We start from the raw sequence: 20,049 nt of genomic DNA, 5'->3' as shown, positions 1-20,049 counted from the left end.
TCTCATTTTCTGGGGCCCAGGGTTAAGTAACATAACAGTGACTATAAGCCTACCATCTGATCAATGGTCCTTAAGAACCCCAGCCTCTTTTTAAAAAAGCCTGTAGCATCTGCATTTGATCAGATTTCGAAAGACAAGGAACTACATGCTATTTCTATCATGTTTCCTTTACTTTGCTATAGTTTTGGCCTAGGAGCCTGAATTTCAATGTATTAAAAGAGTATACCTGTGATTATACAAGCCTAGAGTACTGTTCTCTTAGTTACATATAGATATTTAATTCATAGTAGCCTGAGACCTGGAGTGTGAAATGACCCTTCCCCATCAAGACAAACTAGAGATATCTTGGTATTTTATCAATAACCCTATGTGTGTGTTTATATAGATTTTCTAAGAGCATATGATCATTTCTCTAGCTATTAAAAAGCGTTTTCCAGTTTCTGCCAACACTTGGTTTCATATGGAAGTAAGAGTAAACACTTTCCGGCCTGGACTAATTGGTCCAATATCTTTTAAATACTGGTGGCTAACATTATAATCTTAAATAGGTATTATTAGCATTTTAGAACTTTGACCCTTTCCTATAAGCATCTAGTTTATATTCTTGTCATGAGTTACAAGCTAAAAGTGAGTTTGTGTAACATGTAAGATCACGTAAGACCAGAAAACAGGGTGGGTAGATAGAACCACTTTTGACCAAATTAACATACAAAAGCTACTTTTATACTGTGGATCTGGGATCCAAGTGTAGTCCATAATTCAGCCTCTTCCTTCTATGCTGCTTTGTTACCTGTTATATAAAATGATTTACGAGATCCTTATAAATAGGACATGACTTCTGCCTATAGTAGGCTAAATACCTTTGCTGCATGCTGTGAAACAGCAACAATGTTCTGGGGAATCCAAGGTTTGTGTGAATGATAATAGTTCAAATTAACCATGTTTTTGTCCTGCTCTGGTAGAAAAACTGAAGTAAAAAACATAAACTGGACCTTTCAGGACTAGGCAAGCATCACAAATTTGGAAGCTGTTTCACAAAACCCTCCTCAGAAGTTTGGGTGCTAACTAGTACCATGCCTAAAAATCACTGCTATTAATCAAGTTGGGGGGGCGAGGAGGAGCAAAAATTAGTTCATATGGATTTAATTAACTGAAAGTAAAATAAGTGTATAACCCCATGTTCTCAGTTACTTGGGAAGGCACTGACTACGAAGACCAGAAAAGAGCTTTCCTATTTTCAGTAATATTGAGGCATGGACTTAGAATCCAGAAGATAACTGGGGCTATAAATAGCAATTAAAAGAAGAAAATAGAAGTTTTGTTCTCCAGTTGTTTCAATTTTCCTAAAATCCTGACACGTTTGAACCTCTTCTATTTAAGGATAAAACAACTTAGGCACACAACAAAAGTCTCAAAAAGGGTGCCAACTGGACCACAAAGCATTGATGAAAAGGCCTAAGTAGTTCCTGAACTTTTTCATTTGGATATAAAAGCCGTTCTGCAAAAGAATCTCCACTCCACATCAGTTACTTGTCTCTTAATGCAACACACCCACCCCAACGAAATATAATTTGAATAATGTGTGTTGTTATGCATGATTATGACTCAAAGAAAAATATATCTATTACATTCTAGCGGGTTTTGTGGAGGCTGCTGTGAAACGAAGAATTTGAAGTAAACAATTATAAAATACAAAAATAAAAAACCAGGGTTTTTTTTTCTCCAAATTCCTGGTTTAATAAGGACTTGTTTATTTTGAGAAAAAAAGGTCCCAAACATCAGGCTGTTCACAAAAATAACCCACAGTATCAACTTTAGAAAACAAATCTTAAGACTATTACACTAATTATTTTTCTAGAGGATGCATTTGACATGCCAACTCTCATTCACAAAAATACATTGTTACATTTGTGTTGAACAGCCCCCACATAGCACTCTTATGTGGGGTATAACACACATACCTCTAACTCAAAGCTGCTCTCATGGTGCTACTCAACTAATGAGATTGCCTTTGCAGTTAGGGAAGCAACTACTGAACTCATGTATGAATGGAAAGAACTGTACTCCCTGCATAACAAGAGATTATTTTGGAGACAGTTGATAAAAACCATACATCCTTTTTATTGTTAAGTCATAAAGAGGTATCAAAATTAAAAGCAAAAATTACAGGGTAAGACTTAACATAACTACTAGGAGCGTCAAAGGAAGTGAAAATGGGACTAGGCGCAGGGCAATATGAATTAATGAACATGGGAAGGACAAGGATGGGGAGAACAGTGAGCATGTGCTGAAGATACTAGGGGAGAGGATCTGGTGAAAATTTTGATCTTAGACAAGCGCCTAGGTAAAGAAATAATGGGATAAGATTTCTAAACCCCACTATGTGCTTAAGAGTCATCCTCGCCATTGGCGCTGTCTCTGTCATCCTCTCCTTCCTCAGCCTCTTTTTCATCATCCTTGATCAACTCCAGCTGTGAGAAACAGACACAAATAGGATGGAGTTAGAGGCACTCCATGTGTCCCTGATCCCCCCTCCACCACCTCTTTCTTTCCTTTCCCGTGGTTTTCACCTGGTCATCCCCCCGATCTTCATTATCATCATCATCCAGTAGGTCCCCCTCCTCAGCAGAGTCATCTGCACCCCCCTCAGACTCCATCTTCACATTAGTCTCATCTTTCTTCAGGGAGCTGCTGCTCTGCTCCTCTTCTGACTTATCATTCTTCATCTCTACTGGGGATGAGAAGGACAAGTCTGTCTAGGGGCAAGTAATGTCCACAGGACGTAGACAATCCCCACTAATGATCATAGAACTGCAGCACAAGTCTAAATCCTCCCACACAAATGCCCTTCCCAATTCAAACTCCCCAAGTTTCATAATCAATTGCCTTATATCCCACTATTCCAACATATACTTTCAACTATCTTAGGTAACTAACCCAACTTTACACCCAACAAGCAGCAGCACCATTTACCTGCTTGTTTGCTCTGCTCCTTTTCAATTTTTTCCAGGCTTTCCAGTAGAGAATCCACCTTTTGTTTGATTTGGGTCAACTCCTTCTTAATGGCCTGAAGGTCATCTCCTTTCACTTTAATACAAACAAAACCCAGGTCAGAATCAAATGTACCAGAAGCTACCAGTTACCGAACACATTCCCACTAGACTATACACCAGTAGCCAATATCTTTAGGGAGAAATGGAGCCAGTACTAGACTGTCCCAGTAATGAGGATCTTTGATTTTTTAGTTAGTAGCTAAAAACTGAACCTAATGTGCCTACTCCCTTAGTAGTAGCACTCTGACTTTTGTAAAGACCTCAATTCTATTTTTAAGCACTTTCTGTACTGCTTTGCTGACTTGAATTATTTCATAAATTTAACAAGGTGCCTCAACTCCCTAAAGTCTAATGACTTTTTTCAAATGACCAAAGTCTTAGGGATAGAAGGCAGTCAAGAGTTGGCCCCTTAATCACTATCTTCTCCTTTTCCATTATTTTGATTATGCAAAGCCATTTGTACCAAAACTGATAATTATTAACTACATTAATTTCTCTCTCACAAAGCTGCAATAATAATACATACACTTTCCAGACTTGGAAGAAGATCCTCGCTGTCCACTCTTAGAATTGAAGCCACTTTTGCCCCTTCGTGAGGTGTTTCCTGATACACGCTGGCGTTTCGAGGGCACTACAGCCCGAGCAATGGGAGGAGGAGGAGGAACACGTGCTGGGTAACTGTACATCCTATTGGATAAAAGGAAAAGAGAATGCCTTCACAACCAAAATTAAGTCAGCAAGATCCAAACAACAGTGACCTTATAAAATAATAAATTAATGTTCACTGTCTCTCAATTAGTCACTTTTTGCTAAGTTAATTTCATTCAAAAGGTCAGTGAAAACCTTCATTCTTTGATATTTTTTAATACTGCAGTTATTTTTCTTGAAGAAAATACTACAGATACACACATATCCAAAGATATGGTTGGCTGGCCTTACGCACCAGACACAAAAGGTTCCTTCATAATTATGGCAGTATTAATAGAGCACTACTTTTTAAAATGAATGGCCTTTATATCTTGATCTTATTCTTTTCATATATATGCTACAATCAACAATTCATATAAAGCCAAATAAAGTACCCAGAGAAAGGGACTGCAATTAAGTTTGCAAAGAGATATTTATTGTTAGCTAAATTCCTGAAATTTTCACCCAGAGAAAGATAAAAATCACTACTAGTTAGCAATATTAGGTTGAACCAGATAAAATTGCCAGTGTTAACCACTGTTGCTCTATAAAAACAGCCATTTCTTATGTGTTAGCTGGGTGTAAAACACCACTAGCAATTCTAACAACACTTAAGCATAAGCTCCACTCAAAGCTCCAACAGGGCAGAGAATATTGTCTATCTTGTTCATCATTCACTAGTGCCTAACTAAATCCATTGCCCAGCACACATTTAGCTCCCAAAAATCACTGGTTGTTCAACTGCTGCTTCCATTGGATAAGTATCCCAGTGATTGCTAAAGATATACCAAAATAATAGCTTGGTATTGACTCTTACGTTTGTAAAGAGAAAATTCAAAACACAACAAAAAACTTCTACATGGACATCGGTTCTAGAAAACTGTCTACATTCTTCCATGTTGTTATTTTTACAAGACCCTATAGCAGCATAAGAAGGTAAGACACACCAGTAGGGACAAAAAATCTCATAATTCCAGTTCAGCACCTTTTTAGCAACTAATTTAACACCGAGGCCCAGGTATTCTTCTATAAAAAACAACCTACCAACTGCTGCTCTGCCTAACTTCAAAGGCTTTAATGGAACAAATGTCACGTATTAAACAGCTTTGAAATTTTATAATTCATATACAATATGATGACTCCCTCTTATATATCTCATTAATTAGTAGCTAGTCTTTTCTGAATTTATAACATAGTCTCCAATCCCATAGTTTCTTGGGTAGTGAAAACATTGATTTTAGGCTCTCATAGATAATTCTCTCTTTTGCTTAACCCAACTTAATCTAAAATGTTTCCATCCTATTCTAACAAGGTAATATTTTATCTTTGCCTAGGAGTGACTATGACAGGAACATTTTCCTAAATTAACAAAGAGCAAATGCACACTGCCAGACAAGTGAGGGAATGATTTACTAATCTTCACTTAAGCAGCTTTTAGTCATTGACCACTAACACTTTCCTCCTTCAAGCACAGTAGTTACTGATTTGCCATGTACCAAAGAATCAATGATGTAGTAAAAGTTACAAAAGCACTCACATTATGTTTTGTTTTAAGCTTCAATAAGGAATACTTTCAAAAGTTTGAGGCCCAGGAAAGAAGAAAATTTATGATTCAGAAAGCAGGAAGGCCTTAGCGTTTCTACAGAGGTTTCTTCTCAGTTGACAAGTACTAACTGAACTATTACTTAGTCAGTTTTAATCTATTTATGGAAATCAATGTGAACAAAGATACTCAGTAACTTTTTATTATCACTACTATCTTGCATTTTTACATAAAGCCTTTCATCTTTTGGCCCAATATTTTCGAAAGTATAATGATTCAGAAACTATTCTCCTTCATGCAAGATAATGATACTTTTGAAACAATTTCTGGAGGTACACAAAAGTGAGTTATCCATATCTTTAGGCATGAAAACAGCTCATGCCTCAGCCCTGTTGGACTGAGAAATCTAACCTACCTGCCAACTCACTCACTCTCACTGGTACCAGTCTCTAAACCAATGAGCTTCTATATTTCATGGCACTGGAATTTCCTTTTGAACCATACTATTTCATCTGATCCAGGTCAGATGGCCGCCATAATGAAAATGAGACAAGAAATGCAGTTTGTTTTAAATCTATCTATGTAATGATCCCAAGGACAAAAATGGGAGTCAAATGCTGTAATTCTTGGAAGAAGAATGTATTTCAAAAGGTCAACCGGCAATGCTGAAGTGCTTTTAGTGCCACAGAACTTTGCTGCTGCTCAAGCAAAAATGGACTCTTGAAAAAACTCTCAAAGATTCCTCTAAGGGAAGTTTAAATAGACCTTGCCTTGAAAAATGTTGAAGTGATGACTGCGAAATCATAAGGAGGAGAAAACACGAAGAGAAAACCATACCTACTGTAATAACCCTTAAGGTCAAAGGGATAACAGAGCAGCTTCAAGAAACAACTACAAATTAAATAACCATTTTCCCCACGGGAAAGCTATATAGTAAATCACCTGGGGCAACAACAGCTGCTGATCCCCTACTGAGAAAGCCCAAGTCATTAAAAGAATTATGACCCCACCCTGAATCAGAAATCTGGACACTCCATGTTGATATAAAATCTACCCAGAATAAAAGGTAATTAAGAACACCATTTTAAAGATATGAAAACATTTCTGGACAGACATTAGCTAGCTAATTATCTGAACAGATAAGACAAAGAATCTCTATCTTAATCTCCAAGCTAAAACATAAGCATTACAAGGCATTTACTAAATATACAGGTTTTTCCAAGGAAAGCCTCAAACAACTAAATGTAACACACAGTGATCTTCTTTGGGTCTCAGAACCCCTGATTAGGGCAAGCCCCGTGGCTTAGCGGTTAAGTGTGCGCACTCCACTACTGGCGGCCCGGGTTCGGATCCCGGGCGCGCACCGATGCACGGCTTCTCCGGCCATGCTGAGGCTGCATCCCACATACAGCAACTAGAAGGATGTGCAACTATGACATACAACTATCTACTGCAGCTTTGGGGGGAAAAAAAGAGGAAGACTGGCAATAGATGTTAGCTCAGAGCCAGTCTTCCTCAGCAAAAACAGGAGGATTAGCATAGATGTTAGCTCAGGGTTGATCTTCCTCACCAAAAAAAAAAAAAAACCCAAAAAGACCCTGATTAATAATAATACATTTCAATCACTACCAAAGTAGAAACAACTAGAATTAACGTTGTAGTAAAAATTTATATTCTCCTGAATATATTCATTTAATGTACCATCACTGTTTCCTCTCTCAGTGTCAGGAGGCATTTTCTTCTGCTTCAGTAGTTTTTATCTACAATGGAAAATTTTCAGGATGAAGTTTCTTCCTGGTGCCTTTGATTTTCCTAGAAAAGGGACTGGTTTTACAGGCTACTATGTTTGGGCATTAGAATGTCTGAGAATCCCTGAAATTGTCTGTTAAAATTCTGTGAATGTACCTATTCACAAAGTTAAAAACCACTGACACAAAAAATGAGGAATAGTCTACTCTATTTGAGCTGATCAGGACCAAATGTAGAACAGTATGTGCTAATTTCTGAGAAACATGCTTTATATCTAGAGAGGTACACAGAAAAATATGTGCAAATTCACAGTAAGATTCAAAAGGAAAGATTTTAAGACAGTAAAGATGAAGATCTCAATGAGTAAATATCAGTAAAACATATCTGTGGGATATAACCTAGAGGAAACCATGGAAAACAATGTGACACAACTGCAAAATTTATGTATGGAGTTTAAAAACCAAAAGAGCAGGATTTTTCCATTCTAGCTCCAGTAATTACTAGTTAAATGAACTCCCAATTGATGATAGATACTTGCCTCAAACTCTGTAGCCACCAGGACTCTATACAGATAAAACTGTTTAAGAATCAAGGCGTTCAATAACTGGTATCTTTGAACATTATGAAATGTATTTATGGATATTTGTTTCCCACTCTTTATAAAATCCTCTGTGAAAGAATATTTGAATGATTTAGACAACTATTTTCCAGTCTTTTAAAAAATTACCATAACTTTTTCACTGGACTGTAGATATAGTATAACCCCTCAGTAGTTTTTACATCTTGTTATCCTTTTTTTTTTAAAGGAAGATTAGCCCTGAGCTAAAATCCGTCGCCAATCCTCCTCTTTTTGCTGAGGAAGACTGGCCCTGGGCTAACTTTCGTGCCCATCTTCCTCTACTTTACATGGGACACCACCACAGCATGGCTCGACAAGTGGTGTGTTGGTCCGAGCCTGGGATCCAAGCCGGAGAACCCTGAGCCCCTAAAGCGGAGCACGGGAACTTAACCGCTAAGCCGGTGGGTTGACCCCTTGTTACCCTTTTTTAATGTGGTAATTAACACAATGAAATTATTTTAAATGTATTATGAAAGATTATGGTACAGAATTCATTTTAACATATAAACATACTAAAAACCAAAAAATTTTAAAGTTCACCCTAATGTAATTTAAGTGTATTTATTGCTTTAACTGTCAAAGCTTTATTTTATGTAAGTGAGTAGGCTACTGACTTTGCTTTCATTATCTAAGAAAAAATGTGCTCGGGCCGGCCCCGTGGCTTAGCGATTAAGTGCACGAGCTCCGCTGCTGGCGGCCAGGGTTCGGATCCCGGGCACGCACTGACACACCGATTCTCCAGCTATGCTGAGGCCGCGTCCCACATACAGCAACTAGAAGGATGTGCAGCTATGACCATACAACTACCTACTGGGGCTTTGGGGGAAAAAAAAAAAAATTAAAAAAAAAAAAAAAAGTGCTAAAATGACTGTGTAACATGTTTAATTCAGGTTTACGTTAAAATGAAACTACGTCATCTCAAAAACTTAACCCCCAAAACCTGTTTTCATGATGTACTTGGAATTCTTACTTTTGTGCCTAAAAATAAGTCAACTAGCTGAAGTTTCATAATTTGTGTTTACGTTCTACATAAAGAGACCACTTCTAAATGCTATTTGTAGTCACCCCTCCACAAAAACGTTGCCCTGGTGAGTCTGGGAGAAGCCAAACTGGATACAACTGTTAACTTGCACTTGTTTTGCTAATACAGTTTACGGATGGAGTGCCAATTACCAAGATAAATTTGCATAGTTGCACTTTATGTTCCTTAACTTTCTTCATGTTAGCTTTATCCAATGGCTGTCCATTAAAGATCAGATTATCTGTATGAAAGTCGAAATTAAAAACTGCCAACAGTTCTCACCTAAATGATAAAGGGACTAAATGATAAACCAGTATGCTGTACAGGATCATTCAATATATAGTGGCACCCAACTATTAAATTTTAAAGAAAAAAGAATTTTGTTAACTACAAAAAAAAAAGAAACACAGCTTATTATCATTTCTGTGGTTAAGAACCTTGCCTAAAGAACAAAGATTGAGGTTGAGGAACACCACACCACATGCATTCCTACTTACGAAGAGCAGGAATCAATAGACCCTATATATGTAGAACCAATGGTTTTGCAATCTTCTTTCAGAAAAAATTGCTGATATCAGTATTTAGGGGTATTTTTGCAAATTCAAAGATACACTTGATTGACAATTGCATTACTGACTTATTTACAACACCTCTGCAAGACAGAAAAAAAATATTAAATGTACATACTCATATTAAGATGTACCCTAATTTACAAATTTTAAAGTATGAAAAGGCTGCACCTTAAAATTAAGAAAATATAGTGACTTGTATTGATGGATTCATTGGGGAGCTAGGTTAACACAAAACTAGACGTTTCATGGGAAGACAATTTGAAAATTCACCTGAAAACATTCTAAATGAAAAATAATCTGGGCAATACTATGCAGGTTGCTTTGAGTCTTAGATCAATTCTTTCAGAAACAAGACTAGACCCAAGACTATGTTAAGAAAAAAAAATTTTTAATCCTTGGCATTGCTTCTGTTTATAAAGCTTTCCATTCAGGTGATAATCTTTTCTAGACTCCTCAATCTCAAAAGAATTATAACATTACTCATTTGTCATGATGTTCTCAACACACATACTCCTAAATGTCATTTTGGATCTTTTCTCAAGATAATGTCTTAAACTGTTGGTGTGGTCCAATTTCTGTTTTTAAAAAAGCTGAAATTATATAACAGTATTATGAAGAATATTGTTTATAGACCATATGTTAAAAACACACAAGCCCATTCATTCCTCTATTCTCATTTACCAAGCCAGGTCAGAAGAGTACACTTCTCTCCTTCCACTTAATAAAATTTCTTTTAAGGAGTTGTCTGAGAAAACATTTGTGGTTGCCAGGAGACAGGTGGAGGGAGGATTTGACTACAAAGAACTTCATGGTGAATTTTTGGGAGGTCTGGACCTATCTTGATTGTACTGGTAGATACATGGCTATGCATGTCAAAACTACACAGAAAGAGTAAATTCTACTGAATATAAAAAGCTTTTCTAGGGGCCGGCCCCGTGGCTTAGCGGTTAAGCGCGCACACTCCGCTACTGGCAGCCCGGGTTAGGATCCCGGGCGTGCACCGAGGCACCGCTTCTCCGGCCATGCTGAGGCCGCGTCCCACATACAGCAACTAGAAGGATGTGCAGCTATGACATACAACTATCTACTGGGGCTTTGGGGGTGGGGGCGGGGAAAGGAGGATTGGCAATAGATGTTAGCTCAGAGCTGGTCTTCCTCAGCAAAAAGAGGAGGATTAGCACGGATGTTAGCTCTGGGCTGATCTTCCTCACAAAAAAAAAAAAGGTTTTCTATGCTATCTCCAATTTCTATCTTTCCACTCTTTCTTGAATCTCCTTGTAAAGTTTCTGCCCCTACCATTATCAAAACCTACCCTTGTCAAAGTCACCAGTGATCTCCACTTGCTAAATCAAACGGACATTTCTAAATCCTATTACTTGAACTACCAATAACATTTGTCAGTTCATCCCTCTAGTCTTTGGATACATATTCATACAGCTTCCAGGACACTTCATGCTTCTGATTTCTCTCCAATTTTTTTCTTTGTGGCATTCTCAATCACCTTTGCTCATTCCTCAACAGCCCAGTCTTTAGAAGCTGCAGTTCTCCAGGGATCTCTATTTTCTATCTCCACTCATCCAGCATCATGGTTTTACTGACCTATAAGCAGAAGACCGCTGTAGCCCCATGTAAACAACTGCCTTAACATCTCTCAAAGCGGTTGTCTAATAAGGAGCTTAAATTAACATCTCCACACTGATCTGTGAATAGTTACCCCTCACCCTAGTTCCTCCTATGGTCTTCCCCACCACTCTTTCTGTAAATTCCAAGTCTCTAGTTGTCCAGGACAAAATTTAGGTGACGTCTTTGATTCCTCTCTCAGCCCTCACATTAAATCTGTCTGCATTAACTTCAAAATTCAACTACTTATCACTCCCATTTGCCACTGCCCTGATCCTTCCACAAATGACTGCTTGCCTACATAATTCCAAGGGTCACTTATTATCTATTCTCAGAGAAATCTTGTTAAAATATAAATAAGATCTTTTTACTCCTCTGCTCAAAACTCTCCAATGGCTTCCCACGTCATTCATAGGAAAAATTAAACATATACAATGCCTTAACATGCTCTATATGATGTATTCAAGCCATCCATCTTCCCTGAGGTCATGTATTTTCCACTATAGTACCCCTGCTGCACACAACAATGCCTCGTAGTACCATCTTAACAAGTATCTGTTGAGAAAATAAGTGCCTTTCCTAAACTGGCCTCTAGGAAAGAATTTACCACAAATCACATTATCAGCAATAACAAACCAAACCTATCCTTTTGGTTGGAAAGCCAGGAGGACAGGTCTGTCTTTTTTTTAGCTTTATAAAGACTATTAGAGCTTTTCCCTAAGAATATAAGACAAAAGTTGAATATAATAATCTACCACAAAATTTAATCCTTTCTCAAGCTATTTATTACAAAATAAGAATCGTATCTTGTGCCTATAATGGATGTGATTTGAGACTGTCATGTCATGCTTGCTTTAAGGAAATCACAAACACAAATTTCCATGAGTTTATTCTATCTTATTTTTTGTACCTTATTAATCTGTTCCCCTTGCTGAACTCCACTGATCTCACAGTAATAACACATTTATCACTGTAAGCTAAAAAAGGTCCTGGAAAAAAGTTTATCTGCCTGAACAAGTCTACTTCTATTTGGTGGACTTTGTTTCTTGTTCCTAGATTACAGTTCTTAAAAGGTATCAAAGTGTAATCTTATCCTGTTTATCAAAAGGGTATCTTCTCCTTCTTTCCTCGAAAAATAACATTAGTTTCCTGGATATTCTTTGAATACTCCTTGTCAGCTTTGTTCCAAAACTGCAGTATGGGTTCTAATTTCCTGCCTAAAGAACAGTCTTTAGTCATTACAATTATCATACTAAACACGACTCAAAATTCATTTGACCCAGTAAGACTTACTGTGCAGCATTCTACACCTGCGCTGTCCAACTGAATAACGACTAGCCACATATGGCTATTTAAATTAAATTGAAAATTCACTTCCTTAGTCCTACCAGCCACATTTCAAGTGCTAAACAGCAATATCTGGCTAATGTCTACCACACCAGCAGTACAGTTATAGAAAGAATATTTATATCATCACAGAAAGTTCTACTGAAAAGCACTGTTCTAGTTCGTTGCTTCCATAGACATTTACCTACTGCCTATATATAATGTCCAAAGAGAGCCTAAAATTCTGCAATTTTTTCAGTTCTATAACGAAACCATAATCCTTACAAACCAGCTAAATGTCCTTAGTATAAGTTGATAGTTACACATCTTCTATAATCATAAAGCAGAATGGTGAAGCTACAAAAAACTGCAAACAGTAACAAAGATGAAAAATGTCAATATCAGATATTATATCCAGAATATAGGAAGAAGCCTTACAACTCAGTAACAAAGAGCAACCCAATATACAGGGTCGGCCTGGTGGCGCAAGCGGTTATGTGTGCGCGCTCCACTGCGGCGGCCCAGGGTTCACCGGTTCGGATCCTAGGCGCACACAGAAGCACCACTTGTCAAGCCATGCTGTGGCAGGCGTCCCATATAAAGTGGAGGAAGATGGGCATGGATGCTAGGCCAGGGCCAGTCTTCCTCAGCAAAAAGAGGAGGACTGGCAGATCTGCTCAGGGCAGATCTTCCTCACAAAAAAAAAAAAAAAAAAAAAAGCAACCCAATATAAAGATGGGCAAAGATTCTGAATACATTTCTCCAAAGATAAACAAATAGCAATATAAGTACATGAATACTCAGCATCATTAGTTTTTAAGAAAATGCAAATCAAAACCACAATGGGATAACATTACTTACCCTCGAAGTAGAATGGCTTAAATAACAAAGACATAATAAAACAAACGTTGGCAAGGGTGTGGAAAAAGAAATTGGAATCCTTATACATGGCTGATGGGAATGTGAAACGGTACAGCCACTTGGGAAGATAGCATGGCAGTTTCTCAAAAGATTAAACTTAGAATTATCATAAGACTCAGTATTCTATTCCTAGGTACACAGCCAAGAAAAATGAAAACATATGCCCATGCAAAAACGTATATGCATATGTTTACAGCAGCATTATTCAAAACGTGGAAACATCTCAAATGTCCACCAACTGATGAATGGATAAAGAAAATGTGGTACCATCCATACAACTGAATATAATTCAACAATAGAAAGAAAGGAGGTAAAATACACGGTACAACATGGATGAACTGTGAAATATTCTAAGTGAAAGAAATCAGTCACAAAAAACCAACATATTGTATGATTCCATTGATATGAAATGTCCAGAACAGGCAAATCTATAGATAGAAAGTGGATTAATGGTTGCTAGGCCTGGGGACAGAGGAAAAATAAAGAATGATAGCTAATAAGTAAGGTGTTTATTTTTGGTGTGATGGGATATTCTAAAATTAGATCATGGTCACGGCTGCACAACTCTGAATACACTAAATTGAACTATACACTTTAAAATGAATTTTACAGTATGTGAAATATATCTCAATAAAGCTAAGTTTTAAAAAAAGAAAAAAAAGGGCCAGCCCAGTGGTGTAGTGGTGGGTTTGCACGCTCTGCTTCAGAGGCCTGCGGTTCAGAGGTTCAAATCCCAGGCGTGGACTGACACACCGCTCATCGACCCATGCTGTGGCAGCGTCCCACATGCAAAATAGAGGAAGATGGGCATGGATGTTATGTCAGGGCCAATCTTTCTCACCAAAAAAAAAAAGAAAAAAATTAACAAGGACCTTGACAAAGTCTACCTGGATGAAGAATGTCCTGAAGTAGATTCCTAAAACAGCACAGGCTACCTTTGGATTAGGTAATAATATAACCAGAACACCACTTAACTCAGAGCAATATACCAAGTTTTCTGATCCAGACTCAAGTGATTCCCCTTCAAAGAAATGTCTCGCACCTAACTCAACAGGAGTCCAGGACACAACAAAAATAAGACAGCAGCCCCAAATGAATGCTAAGTAAAATAAAGAATATATTCCTGTCAAAAATTTAAGTCCAATGACATCTGGCTTATCTTGAAAGTACTAATCTATGCCCTCATCTAAAATCTTCCTGGCAACTATAACATGATCAGATTCCCAGAAGAAAGATACAACCAACAGAGGAGCTCTGAGCAAATGCAAAATTTCACCTTACGCATAAAATGACATCTAAAGTGGCATCTCTTAACTTTTCCAAGTAGCCAAGAACCCTCTAGCTCTCTCAATCACATGCCTTTCCAAGCAGATGGTCTCACTCAATTCTCCAAAACTTGAAAATCTAAATATTTCATGTACTTTCCTTTTAAACACATATACAACGCTCATGTGTCATGTCCAGTGTTGCTCAGGAATATCAGAAAAACGGAAAAGGAGGGAGGCAAGATGACAGCTCCTCTAACCCAATGGGATGGTGGGAGGGGTGGAGGGGGCTGGGTTCTTCAATCCATATTCTATGTTTGTTGATTTGTTAATCCAAAACCTAAAACTTTGTGTGCCAGGAACAAAATAAGGACTCAAAATATTAGTTTAAGGACTGTGATGGTTAGCCTCTCACTTATCTTGCATTTCAATGGAGACTCCCCAACACTGTATTTCACCTCAACTACTTTTCTCCACTGTCTACCAGGATACCTTCCTGGAAAGTATCTGTAGGGTAAGCATCAACAACAAAACTGCTTGTTTCCCAAAATTCTAACAACTAAAACCCTCCAATCTCCCTCCATGTAACCTTTAATGGCATAATCCTAGTCATAAAAGATAAAATCTCAGCTATACTTGACTAGTCTCTCCCTACAAAGCATCTACTTTTGTAACTTTAACCCAGTAAACCACCCCAAGACCATTCTACCTCAGAAATTTCTCTACCGTCTCTCCATTCCAATGTTAACTGCTTAACTCATGTCTTTTTCCCTCCAGTTTCTCTTTTCTAACCATGGGGCTATTTCTAAAATATCTCTGCCTACTGGACACAACTCCCTAATGTGCCATACAAAGCCTTTTATAACCAACATTTTTTCCAATTACAGGTGGCTGCTTCCCCACATACACCAGGGATGTTAACAACTCTGTATCTTTATTAGAGCTATACCCTATCTGCCTAAAAACCTCATACTTAATATCAAAGTCAAGTTCAAATATACCCCTGGGTGAAACTACTTGGGGCTCTTTAAATCTTACAGGAGAGCTTATAGCCCCAAAGGGCAACACAATTCCTCTTTCTATGAGACAATCCTGTTCAACGCAGGACATATAGCAACCCCTATTAATTTCACAGCACTTTCCTCACTGTATAATATAGTGCTTATCATATATGTGTTGTATTTAATCTGTAAGTTGATGTTAACTCATTCCTCTATTCATGGTACACTCATATTTACTCAATATATTTAGATACGGAATAGTAACAGCACTCTGAAAAATCTCCAGTGAAAGAATTTTTACAGTCCACTCATACACTTTGCTTAATTATTCATGTACCATATGCAACATGTGATAAGTTATTTATTATCAAGTCCTCAAAGACCACTGAACTAAAACCAGGGTCATTTTGAACCACATCTTTTGCTTACCAGGTGTTTACCATGTCTCCACTATCATACTATAGCCTACTATCAAACCAGACTACTAAGCACTTGATGTTTCCTGTGTTCCCAAGTTCTCTATAGAATGACTGAGAAAGAATTACTTGGTTGTCCGTAACTGAGTCATGTTTCTTTTATTTAAATTGAGATATGATTTACATACTATAAAATAAACCTTTGAATGTGTACAACTCAGTAATTTTTAGTATATCACAAACTACTGCAACCATCACCACTAGGTAATTCCAGAGCATTTTCTTGTAAGAAAAAGAAAGTGGGACTACAATTGATTCAATCTACAGAAAGTCTATCTGAAAGCTTTTTCTGAAAATGGATATGGTTTTATACTTAAGAAAATACTGTAAATATCTGTGGTGCAAATCAGAAAACTCTTATAAATTAAGTCTGATTATAATAATGCCAGGTTAGCTGTGACAAACATGAATTCCACGTATATGTAAGCCTATCTAAGAACTTTCAGATCTACTTTTAGTATATGTATTCCCATCTTCTTGCCTGAAAGATTCCTCAAAAATTACAGCTTTAAGGCCTGTGTTATATCCAACAATGTGCTATTTTTATTACAACACTTTTGGCATGACAGCACATGCTACCTTCTCATGATCAACAATTTCAAAAGTGAATTACTTAAAATCAATGTAGAAACAGATTTTAATAAATTAGAGCAATTAATTTAAGAAGGAAAAAAAAAAAAATCACTACAAAGTATTTCAAAGAAACTGCTCACACAAGAAGTCCTCCAGCAAGAACTGCTCCAGCAACAATTTTCCTAGAAGCAACTTCTCAACAGGACACAACTGAAACTAGATCTTTGTCAGGAGCTTACAGGTTATCAGACTTTCAACATCAACAAATAATATGTTTTGCACACATGGATGACTTATGCAACTCCCCTAGTTTTTACACACTGCCCCCACCATGAATATTCATCCTAAAACAAAAAGCTGCTTCTGGGCTTATATTCCTACTAGGGGAAAAAAAATGTGTTGCTTAATGAATCTTTGGGTAATTATAACCTACATATGAGAGTTTATAGCATTATTCAAAACAAAGTTGACAGTGTATCTGATGTTAGATATTAATAAATCTATCTAAAATGGTAGTTTCACAGACACTGGAAATTTATGTTAAATTTATCTAAGAACTTCCAACACCTACAACATTAGGAATGGCCTTAAGAACAAATAAAAAGACAGGCCTAATTTATGAAAAAGGTAAGGAAAAAACCTAATAATCATTTGGATTTTTCATCATTAAAATGTAAAATCTAACTACTGAAATAGAGAATACTACAATATTAACAAATATATTTAGTTAACTTTGGAGGAATAGCACTATTCCTGGTAGTCCTATTTAAATACTCAGAATCTAAAATTCTACAAGAACAAGAAGGCAACAGCAAAAATTTGCACTAAAACTGCTTCCAAACTAAGGTAATCTTTAATGATCACAGGTAACAGTTCTGAACTTTTTTCCCCCACCCCCTGCCCAATGAAAAACATTAACCTTACTGTAGTGCAGGTGGCAGCATTAAGCCTACAAAATCCAATCCTCTGCAGTCTCCTTCTCAGAAGACAGCATATTAAAATATAAGTGGCTCATTTAAGTTTTTATGGCATGATTATCCTCTAATTTTAAAGGTAAAGTATTTACGATCTTTGAGATTTGATTACTAACACATCCATGAAAACCCAAACAAAAATACAACTCACTCTAATTCTAACAATAACAAAATACTGTTCATCACCTATTTCCTATGTTTCTCCTTACAAAACACCAAATGACGACAATCTTTAAATTTCTTTCAAAAGTCAGGCTAATGATGATTAAAGTGCATAACACCTTTATGAAGGATTCATATATAGTAATAATGTATGTCAGTGTTAACAGGGCTAATATAATATTAATCCACAAGTGTAATTTTCCGTAACTTGAGCATATAAGAAATCTTTGGAGGGCCCGGCCCAGTGGTGTAGCGGTTAAGTTCACGCGCTCTGCTGTGGCAGCCCCGGGTTCAGATCCCAGGCGCACACCAACGCACAGCTTGTCACGCCATGCTGTGGCAGCATATAAAGTGGAGGAAGATGGGCACGGGTGATAGCCCAGGGCCAGTCTTTCTCAGCAAAAAGAGAAAGACTGGCGACAGATGTTAGCTCAGGGCTAATCTTTCTCACAATAAATAAATAAATAAATAAATAATTAAAGAGCATATTAATAAAGATGGACTTTTAAGAAAAAAGAAATCTTTGGAGATTTTAATAATAAACAGGAAACATAAAAACTAAGAAATTATATTATAAATGATCCCAAAATATTCATGGCAACTCTACTACTAGGTATTATCATCTCCATCTCAGAAAAGTGAGATTACACATATGACTTTGGTCATAACCTTCTTTGCTAAGTAACAAGTCTTTGGATTCCTAAATCATTCTTTTCTCTGCTCCATATCAGTTGCCTCCCTACCATAATACACAATAGGTAGTAAGGACTCAAGATCCCAGAAAGCTGGATAATAAAGAAATGATCTAAAGAAACGCCAAATTTATGTCCTGAATCATTTATGTGACTTTCATGTTCTTAAGGGTTATGACTGAAGTGACTAAGCAGACACTGATTTAACCCCCATTTCCACAGGAAGACTCAGAACTTGCAGCAAATCTCAGAGCCAACTTCCCATCTTCTTTTAACAGAGAATCCAACATAGCTCATTTAGGATCACTATGTTACTAACTAGGATAATAACAAAAATCTTAACCTTGTGAATAAAGTATCTTCAGAATGACTTCTGAGAGGAAACCAGTACCATTTTCCCGAGTAGTTTTTCCATTCTTGACTAAACATGTTCATTTTCCCACCAAAGACTTTAGTACTACCCTTCAGCTACTAGCTGGTTGCTCCATTAATTATCAGAAGTCTTTTTCTACTGGCTGAGATTAGAATGGAAGGGGAAAGATATAACTTTTCACTGATACTCTATAATATCAACAATATATCAGATAATAACTAAAGGCATTCTTTTGCCTCTTGAAAAACTGAAGAAGCCAACAGTGGTGTTACCACCAATTTTTAGGACCAAATACCAGGGGTAAGAAAGTTGACGATATTCCTGCAAACATGTAAATTTGGTCACTATTCCTTGCTGTATCTATTATTTTTTTAAATAATTTTTATTTATTTATTTATTTTCCCCCAAAGCCCCAGTAGGTAGTTGTACATCATAGTTTCACATCCTTCTAGTTGCTGTACGTGGGACGCGGCCTCAGCATGGCTGGAGAAGCAGTGCGTCGCTGCGCACCCGGGATCCGAACCCAGGCCGCCAGCAGCGGAGCACGTGCACCCAACTGCTAAGCCACTGCACCCAACTGCTAAGCCACGGGGCCGGCCCATGCTGTATCTCTTTTTCAATTAACCCTTTCGAAACTCCTCACTTAAAACAATTTTTTCCAAATGTATTTACAGTAAGATGATAGGGATGGTCCAAGTTTCGCTGTCTCACCAAGACAACTAAAAGTAAAACCTTAGAGGACTAACTCATGAAGATAGACTTTTACACTGTTACAATGTTCTGTACACTCAAAACAGGGGGTTTCTTATGCCCGAGTCCATGATACCCCAGAAATTATATCAAAAATATTAGTGTATTAGAATTATTCTAAAAGGAGCCCTACCAAAGAAACAGGATAAGAATCACGGAAATAAAATCACTTCTTCGTTCTTTGTTATCAATGATTCTCAACCCTGCCTGGACATTCGAATTCCTTGGGAAGCTTTAAAAAAAAAAAAACACCAGTACTCAAGCGTCTACTTAGACCAGCTGTATAAGAATCCCCACAGGTGTAGCTGGGCATGAATGTTTTTTTAAATGTGGCCAAGAAATTCCTATGTGCAGAAAGAGTAAAGGACAAGTGCCTCAGACAAACTCACTAGGTTTCAGTGCCTTGAAGTCACTCAACCAGTGACCATGTTTTCAGCAGCAGAGATGCCCAAACCTGTTCTCTCAACTGTAAGGTCTTCTATTTTAATATTTTCAAAGTACAAAAATCATTACAGTTTTCAAAATATGTGTTCAAACATAAAAATCTGAAAAAATCTCTAAGGGCAAATGAAATAACCATTTTGATGATGCATATAGGAGACTCAAATCACACAACCTTTATACAGCATTCAAGGACCTCTACAATGTAGATACAAACTATTTTTCCAGTCT

At 37.2% G+C, this 20,049-nt stretch overlaps 1 protein-coding gene across 9 annotated transcripts in view; it reads right to left on the bottom strand.

Annotated features, from left to right (window-relative positions):
• Window positions 1–2,101: 2,101 nt before the first annotated feature.
• HNRNPC (heterogeneous nuclear ribonucleoprotein C) overlaps window positions 2,102–20,049 on the bottom strand; it is a 55,541-nt gene continuing 37,593 nt past the window's right edge. For 7 of the 9 annotated variants that reach the window (XM_058541023.1, XM_058541022.1, XM_058541030.1 and 4 more), the window contains 4 exons: window positions 3,580–3,740; window positions 2,974–3,087; window positions 2,571–2,731; window positions 2,102–2,471 (listed from right to left, as the gene is read on the bottom strand). In XM_058541023.1, the coding sequence (XP_058397006.1) occupies window positions 2,388–2,471; window positions 2,571–2,731; window positions 2,974–3,087; window positions 3,580–3,740 (520 nt within the window). In that variant the 3' untranslated portion in view covers window positions 2,102–2,387. The remainder of the gene's footprint in view (window positions 2,472–2,570; window positions 2,732–2,973; window positions 3,088–3,579; window positions 3,741–20,049) is intronic. The other 2 variants (XM_058541029.1, XM_058541031.1) reach the window with 1 other exon arrangement.

The sequence above is a fragment of the Diceros bicornis genome, chromosome 5, assembly GCF_020826845.1.
Source record: "Diceros bicornis minor isolate mBicDic1 chromosome 5, mDicBic1.mat.cur, whole genome shotgun sequence".
In the NCBI taxonomy this organism is placed as follows: Eukaryota; Metazoa; Chordata; class Mammalia; order Perissodactyla; family Rhinocerotidae; genus Diceros; species Diceros bicornis.
This window is presented reverse-complemented; position numbering and strand designations above follow the sequence as displayed.